The 8,665-nt window shown below is 44.3% G+C and overlaps 1 protein-coding gene across 3 annotated transcripts in view; it reads right to left on the reverse strand.

Moving 5' to 3' along the window:
• Window positions 1-8,665, reverse strand: part of LOC109528583 (IQ motif and SEC7 domain-containing protein 1-like) — a 59,723-nt gene that overhangs the window by 3,236 nt on the left and 47,822 nt on the right. For all 3 annotated transcript variants that reach the window (XM_019891369.1, XM_019891372.1, XM_019891371.1), the window contains exons 7-16: window positions 6,707-7,570; window positions 6,015-6,173; window positions 5,812-5,934; window positions 5,580-5,746; window positions 5,103-5,242; window positions 4,897-5,022; window positions 4,232-4,331; window positions 3,646-3,807; window positions 2,283-2,489; window positions 779-828 (exon numbers count right to left, since the gene is read on the reverse strand). In XM_019891369.1, coding sequence (XP_019746928.1) covers window positions 779-828; window positions 2,283-2,489; window positions 3,646-3,807; window positions 4,232-4,331; window positions 4,897-5,022; window positions 5,103-5,242; window positions 5,580-5,746; window positions 5,812-5,934; window positions 6,015-6,173; window positions 6,707-7,570 — 2,098 coding nt within the window. The remainder of the gene's footprint in view (window positions 1-778; window positions 829-2,282; window positions 2,490-3,645; window positions 3,808-4,231; window positions 4,332-4,896; window positions 5,023-5,102; window positions 5,243-5,579; window positions 5,747-5,811; window positions 5,935-6,014; window positions 6,174-6,706; window positions 7,571-8,665) is intronic.

The raw sequence follows: 8,665 nt of genomic DNA on the forward strand, positions 1-8,665 counted from the left end.
ATATATACACATACAGACACACACACACACACACACACACACACACGCACGCACACACACACAGTCCAGCCTTCAGAAATGCTGTCACAGTGCAGAGTTGTGGCAGGGGGGCGGGAGAGGTGCGGGGGTTGATCCCGGCTCTGGCCTTCTTGTGCGGCGTTTGCATGTTCTCCCCGTGTCTGCGTGGGTTCTCTCCGAGTACTCCGGTTCCCTCCCACATTCCAAAAACATGCATGGCAGGTTAATGGAACACAAAATCATCCTTCGGTGTGATTGTGAGCACGAATGGTTGTCCGTCTTTGTATGCCCTGCGATCGACTGGCAACTAGTTTAGGGTGTACCCCGCGACTCCCCAAGGACAGCTGGGATAGGCTCCAGCACGCTCGTAACTCTTGTGAGGATAAGTGGATTACAAAATAACCTGTCAGGCACGTTTTTGGAATGTGGGAGGAAACCAGAATACCCGGAAAAAAACAATATAGTAATATATTTCGGAATATTTATGAATTCAGCAACAGGTGCAATTTTTTTCATCGTAGCTATAAATTATAACTCATAGTAAATTTAGTCCATCCTGCGCAAGCTTTTTAAAATGTCTCAAAAATATAAAACATCTTAAAAGCCTGATTTGCTCAGAAAAAAATAAAGCCATTTTTAAAATAAGCATCAAAATTATCTTTCGAGACTCAGAAAGCCATCGCAGATTAATATTGTTTTGACCGTTTTTTACCGATTGGTGGATCTGATCAAATGCAACATTCAATGACATCATCCTTACTTCTATTGTGCTGTCCAATGAGCCCACGCTGTTCCGACGACCTCGCTTCCCTGTTGGCAAATCAGAATGTAGGAACAGTTTAAAAGTTGTCCATCAGGGGAAGAAGCAGCATCAAGTCGTCATTATAATGTTTTAATTCATTTTATGCAACAGTGAACTTTAGATTGGATACAAGTGAATAACCTTTTATGAATAATATGATATTCAAAAAACATTGGGAAATGGAGAAAAACTCTCTCGGGAAAAAGAGGACAAATTCCAAATACAGGTACAAAAAAAAAATGAAAAGAAAATCCACAAATATGCAAATCAATGGGTGCCGAATTGCGAATATACAAGGGTTGACTATTGTTTTAAGTTGCGATATCACCAATCAAAACTAGATGGTACTTACACTCGGTCTTATACTGCCCTATACTCCGACGTGAGTTGGCCTTCTTTTTGCAGATTTGGAATGACATGCAGGAAAAACGTAGAACCTCAATCCATCCATCATTTTCTATTGCGCTTATCCTCACAAGGGTCGCAGGGCGTGCTTTAGCCTATCCTAGCTGTCATCAGGCAGGAGGCAGGGTACACCCTGAACAGGTTGCCACCCAGTCGCAGGGCACACATAGACGAACGACCATCGACGCTCACAATCACACCTAGGGTCATTTTAGAATGTTCCATTAACCTTCCGACAATGTTTTTGGTATGTGTGAGGAAACCGGAGCACCCGGAGAAAACCCACAGCACGGGGAGAACATGCAAACTCCACACAGGAATTGTACCCTGCAACTCTGCATTTTCAGGGGGATGTGCTAACCAGTCGACGACCGGGCCGCCAGTACCGCCATAATATTAAAATTTTGAGTCATTTCATTTTTGGGAAAAAAATGTATAAAATATCTTGTTGCATGTATTGTTGGTTTCTTGTTGAGCAGTCTTGTGGTGTCCTTGAATGTTCATTTGTAAGTAAGAGAGCCCTTTTGACTGTACAAAATTACAGTAAGTTTATTTTTTTGTTTGCTTCAAATCCCTTGCTGTTGGGTTACATGAATAGAAAAATGGATTCTAAAAATGAAATCTATTAAGTGCATGTATTTTGCCATACATCTGGTTAGGAAGTGTGCGGACCGATATGTGGCACTGCTAAAGAATTGCGGCCCCTTCCAGCATATGAGTTGCCCATTCCTGTTCCAAATTTACTTGTCCATTTTTTAAATCTCCAATTTCTACAATTGGCTGGCAACCGGTTCAGGGTGTCCCCCGCCAAGTGCCCGAAGACAGTTGCGATAGGATCCCGCGACCCTAGTGAGGACAAACGGATTACAACATGGATGGATGGAAGTATTTTTATACTTTTCATCTTCCTTTTCACTGTTACCCATTAAATTGTTGCTTGCTTAATAATGTGTTTGAACCGTGTTGATTTTGATTGAACAGAATACTCCATGCGTAACATGGAACAGAGTTTAAAGCCATTTTCTACGTCCGGCCCCAAAGAAGAAGTTGTGCTGACCGCTGTCTGACAGGTCTCTGAGCGAAGAGCTGAGTGCCGTGCGTTTGAGTCCGTCCACTGACGCGTACGTGTCGTCCAGGCTAGGCCGACCCAGGGTGCCGTTCACCGCCTCACTCTTCGCAGGCCCCGCCGCTGCATCCCCGCCGCCCTGTCTGCCCGCCATCAGCGCAGCGGGACGCATCACGCCTTTCTGCTTCTCAAGCTCGGCTGCGTGTGAGGTGAAACGACAGTGCGGTTACCCCAAAAATTGCTTTATTAAAATCTATTTGTTCATTGTTATTGATGTCGAAATTAATTTTTCTCTGTTGCTAATTGGTTTGTTAATTTGTAAATGCATATTAAAAAAATGTCAAAAAAGACATTACATACAATGAATAATTTGTTCAATGATTCTAATTACATTAATTACACTGGTTAAAATTCCAGTCAGATGGCTTTCTGTGTCCCTAAAAATATTTTTTTCTCAAACAATAGGTTTTTGAAAACTTTTCTTTTTTTGTTTTTAAGTTCGACTTACAAAAGCTATGGCAATATGAATTTTACCATGCGTTGTGATATTTAGCTATGATGTTTCAGGAAAAAAATCCACCTATTGCTAACCCTTAATTTATAAATGTTACTGTATTGCATATCATATATATTTTTTTTTAATTTACATTTTTTGACCGGTTTTATAGATCATAAAATGTTAATATTAGAATGAATGATTTTATTCTTACAATAAAACAACAGTTTACTTAGACAACAAATTACCTTGTTTAAATAAAAAACTGTGGTCAACCCTCGATATTGACTTTTTGATTTACTTCTTTAATATTATCTTGCATCAAACAAAACTCCAAACTTAGCAAGTCATGAAATTATATCACCAAATAACTTGTAACACAGAAATAATATTTGAATTGGCCTTGTGAAAACTATTGTGCTATGTATTTAGTACAGCTCTGGGAAAAATTAGGAGATGAAAATAACCACTGGACCACCATTGTGGTATTTTGATGATTTTCACTGTTGATGATTTTTTTTTTCATTGGATGCAAAAAAAACGCTTGCAGACAGTGATTCTGAAAGAGCGGTATGGGTGCCACTAGTAGTTCAAGGGTTCCCTGTAGTGGTCAGCAAAGAAACACTGAAATCAATTTAAAATCCAGCACAGTACATATCAGTTGCATTTAACTTTTTGAATTGACCTACTGATTTAATATGAATTATTTATTGAGTTACCAATTGTACTGTATACACGCGTGTGCTTATAAAGCGTCAAACTCTATGATCTACTGTACGCTCAACTCCTCCCCACTCTTCCATTCAGTTCTTTTTCTCGGTCAATCAGCTAACGGTGAAGCTGTGTTGCCAAACTTACATTCCACGCGATATTTCTCCATGTCCTGCACCTCGGCCACACTCTCTCTCAGGTCCGAGGTGAAGCGAGCACGGTCCTGTTGGCTTGGTGCCGTGAACACGATCAGGACTTTCCTCTCGCCCCCGGGGTTGGCCGATGTCAACCTGATGCCGTGAGGGTAATCTGGACGGCACGACAAGACACAAATTCAGTCGTTAGCAGCGACATACCGTCCATTAAAGAAGGGGCTCTTCACCATTTCAACCTCACTTAGCCGGTATGACGTGGCCCGGGACCCATGTGATATAACTCTGGTTTAAATAGTCTTTTATAACTAAATCAAATTTATTTACAGTTGAAGCTGGGATTCAGTCTATCAGTGGTAAAAAGCACTGCGCTGTTTATCTTTAACTTCAAAACATGTCATTTTGACTTGCAACATAAGAGGAAGGTTAAATAGCTCTCTGACAGTGTTCAGCAAATGTGACTAGCATTTTTGTTAAAGCAGAATATTTGGATGTCATTAGATGGTGTACCTCAAAGTCTCTTATATTGTATGTGCACGGTTAAGGTTGGAGATAGAAAGAAAAAAAAAAGAGGGTCTTACAAGTGCTCTGGAAGGTGTGCACCTGCATGTCCACCAGAGGGAATGATTGTCGGAAACTGTACGTCACAGAGGCCTTCTTCTTTTGGAAGATCTTGGTTACCTATGTGCAACATACAGCACAGATGAAATTCCTTTCCTCTCAACCACAGGATTTGCGATTTTTTTTTCCAATATTTTTTGTCAAGATTTCAACACGCATATTGGAGGTTTCTCAATGCATTTCAATGAGCATCACTTTCACATGGGTTCTCATTATTCCAGGGCAAGCATGCATTTTGCCCATATTTAAAATGTAATTTTTGTCATGCATTTGGCCCCCCTCGATGTTGCCCCCCTTAGTCATGCAGATGAAAAATTGTGACCCCCCCCCCTCCATGAATTAAGTTACCCATTCCTGATATTTCTATGAATGTTAAGAGACACTCCAAAGACAAAAAAATAAATAGAGACATGATAGACAAGTATTTTTACAGCATATGCAGTATCTTGCTATGGTGAAATGGACTCATTTAAGGGGTACGTAGATTGGGCTAATTATTGAGCCAGCCGTTCATCTCTTGCTAGAGAAGCTCCTCAGGCTGTTATGATTGCGCCAGTTATAACATTTCTAAACGTTTTGGAGAATTGTCTACTACTTGCAATTTTTTCTGCATATGATGTCTTACCATCAGCAGGTCATTGAACAGGAAGACCTCTCTTTGGTGGACGCCGCTCCTCTGGGCTCGGTTCGGGTCGGGAACCTCGAACAGCTGGCAGCAGCACACCAGCCGGCGGTGAGGCAGCGACAGAACCTAGGAATCATTTGTCAATAATTCAGTAAGAGGAGATGGCATGCAAGTGGAGGGCAACATGGAAGCCGGGAGGCTCTTACGGGCTTCTTGCCGACCACCATCCTCTCCACCGCCTGCACCTGAGACACATGGTCATCATTGGTCCTCAGCTCCCACTTCTGGATCCTTCCGTAGATGGACACCAGTAGGTCTCTGGGAATATCCTGACCGTTGTCCACGCCTGGAGGTAAAACGGAATTAACATGGGGTTGAATGAAGTGTGAGTGAAGAGCAAGTGGAGCTGGTCCAATTCAAATCTTTGGACTTTTAAGAGATTTCAACGAGTCTCCAAAGAACCAAAAGTATCTGTTTTTGCAAACATAATTTAGTCTCTATTGGTGAAGTGGTACACTCGCCCGACTTTGGTGCAAGCAGTTTGGGTTCGGTTCCAATCCAGAGATGGTGTGAATGTGCATGTGACTGATTAATATGCGGCACCAAAATTAATCTAGCTTGACAGTGGTAACGAGAGTAGCTATCGAGAAGTTCAACAAATGTCTAAATGAAGAGCAACTTACCTCGCAGGTTCTTGATGAAGTCGTCCAGTTTCATCTTCTTTTCAGGCTTCACGTTGGGGCTGTACATGTCAGTGTTGAGGAGTATAATGGCGAAGGCCAGGATAAAGATGGTGTCTGGATTTTGGAACTGCCGTATCAGCACCGGGTTGCACACACAATACCGCTGACTGCAGGGCAAGAGCATCCTCGTCAGACGAGCTCTGTTGCACGCTATTGAAGGGCGGGCACCTACCTGAAAGCCTCCACCAGCCGCTCCACCCGTTGTGCTTCACCCTGAACTTTGATCTGAGCTTGAAACTTCCTGAGAGCATCATCCAGGTCCATTCCCGAAAAGTCCATTTCGTCCAGAACACAACTGAAGACAAGAAACGCGGAGCAGGTTATTAGCGCACAACGTCATGACGACAGACATTGATGGGAAAACGCGGTCCTCACTCGAGCACGTCCTTGTTGAACTGCTGCCTGCTGCCCAGGAACTCGCCGATCATCTGGCGACTCAGACCTTTCCTTTCCAGGACGAACCTCGCGATGCCTACCGGTGTGTCCGACACAAAGCCCCTCTCGATCAGATACTGGATTCCCTTCTCCGGCTTCCTGACAACCCGAATAAAAAACATTGTCATGAATGTGTTTCTGCCCGGTCCTTTTTTCTGATACAGTATTAGCACAGTGGAGCCCTCTGCCAAGGAAACAGCATACATGCCATTTGCATTCACGGTTTCCAGTGAACCAAAATGAACACATTTTTGTCACCATCAAAAACTGTGGACTCCAGGGTCCATGTTTTTGGAATCATTGAAGACAATTTTGTCTTCATTAAACCTGATGTAATTTCCTTAATGAAGTCTTAAAATAACTCAAGGAACATATATTTGTAAACATTTAAGAAAATGTAGGTTTCAATGAACCTCACGAATGTGCTTTGCTCAGCAAGTGCTTTTTTTGGTAAATCTTGAAAATAGTTTTGCCTTCAAAGAACAGTGTGCTTGTATTTGGAAATATTACAATTTAGTCTTGTAGAATTCTAATTCTACAAATTAATTCTTCAAATTAGTCTGGAAAGAACCGAAGCTACTTGTGTTTTCGTTAATGTTCAAAACTGTTTTTTCTACAAATGAACTCCTCACTTGTTGAAGAGGTTAAGTCCGATGCGGTAGTGGCGCCGCTGGACCACGTCATTGTTGAAGGCGGGTGAGTCCCAGCTGTGTCTGCTCTCGCGCTGATACGTCTGCTTGCTGAGTGCCGCCGGCGTGGGCTCGCGCAGGCTGTCACGCGACGACGAGCCCGAGCTGCCGTTGTTGACGGTGGTGTCGTCGTTGGAGTTGGTGGTGGTGGAGTTAACGCTCTCATTGTCGCCATCCGAGCACAGCAAGTGGTGATGAAGTGGGTGGTGCAGGTGCGGCTGGTGGTGCAAATGCTGATGGGCGTCCGCCAAAGATGACAGCGGAGAGGGCGTGAGCGGTGGCGGCGGTGGTATCGGGGAGAGCGGCGGAACGGGCGAGGGCAGGGGCGAAGAAGGGGGCTCCGGGTAAGAATGTGGGAGGTGGTGGTGGTGGTGCAGATGGTGGTAGTGGTGCTGGGCAAAATGCGGCACATACGCTGCCCCGCCGTGATGCACATACGGCATGTGGTTGTATTGCGGGTGGTGGTGCAGCACGGTGGGCATGTGGGGAATGGGGGACGGGTGAGGGTGCGCATGCTGGAGCGGGTGAGGCAGCATGTGGGACGGCAGGGTGCGAGCCGAGGGCATTGGCACGGCGGCGGGGGCGGAACTCCGAGTCTGTCCCTGCGCCATCACCACTGAGCGGCCGTTTGGTTTGTGTTTGATGGTTCCCTGCGGTGATTCGGCCTCGCTACTCCCTGCCCCAGCACCTCCGTGTTGTTCTTCTCCGCTCTCACCATCTCCGCCTCCACTTTCTACTCCTGCGCCTTGTTCCACTCCAGGCGCTTCCTGCTCGTAGACCAGACGGCCGATGGAGCCTCGCTCGGACCTGAAGATGACCACAATACAGAGGATTTAAGATGTTAGGACGTACAGCCCGATCGACCCAAGGTGTTGGGAATTAACAAAGTGCATATACTTCATGGCTATACTGAAGTAGATTTTTCAGATGTCTGTGCTTAACTTTTGTATGTGTTTAATTGTATAAACAATTTCTTTTTTTTTTTTTAACTTTTACTCCGCCATGGGCTCGGTGGTCCAGTGGTTAGCGCATCAACCTCACAGTGCAGAGGTCGTGGGTTTTCTCCGTGTACTCCGGTTTCCTCCCACATTCCAAAAACATGCATGGCAGGCTGATTGATCACTCAAATTTGTCCCTCGGTGTGAGTGTGAGCGCGGATGGTTGTTCATCTCTGTGTGCCCTGCGATTGGCTGGCAACCGGTTCAGGGTGTCCCCCACCTACTCCCCGAAGACAGCTGGGATAGGCTCCAGCACCCCCCGCGACCCTTTTAAGGATAAAGCGGATCGGAAAATGGATGGATGGACTTTTACGCTCTACATTTGGTGACTGAAATCTGTCATTTCTCCTTATTCCTTGAGGACACAACCTAAGAAAACTTTCATCTTTTCCGATTTACATCTTGATTGACTTAGACCTTGGAGTCTTAAATAGCAGAAAAACACAGAAAGAACAGCACCAAGGAGGAACGTGAACCAGAGAGCAGCACTGATTTTTACAGGTTAAAAACACATGAATATTGATTAAAATGTCATAAAAAGTCACCGTGTTTAATATATTCAGTGGTACCTTGAGCTACGAGTTGTCGTTTAGTTGATTTATTATTTTTTTTGTTCTGTTGCTAGCAAAAACTTAAGTTATATTTGAGTTTCAGATATAGCGCCACTTGAGTGAACTGAAAACATACACGCAAGCAAAATCCTAAATAAAACACTTGCAAGGAGCAGATGCTCACAACCGAACAAAATGTGGTGAACAGTTTTAAGTTTTTCTGAGTTGACTGCAGCTTCTGACGTCACTCACTAGGTCCACAAAATGGAGAACTTGTATTGCCTGGAAGGTCATCGACGGGGTGGCAGGTTGTGGGGGGTGTGTGTGTGAGTATGTGTGTGTGTGTGTGTGTG

This window comes from Hippocampus comes, unplaced genomic scaffold, assembly GCF_001891065.2.
Source record: "Hippocampus comes isolate QL1 unplaced genomic scaffold, H_comes_QL1_v1.1 scaffold174, whole genome shotgun sequence".
Classification (NCBI taxonomy): Eukaryota; Metazoa; Chordata; class Actinopteri; order Syngnathiformes; family Syngnathidae; genus Hippocampus; species Hippocampus comes.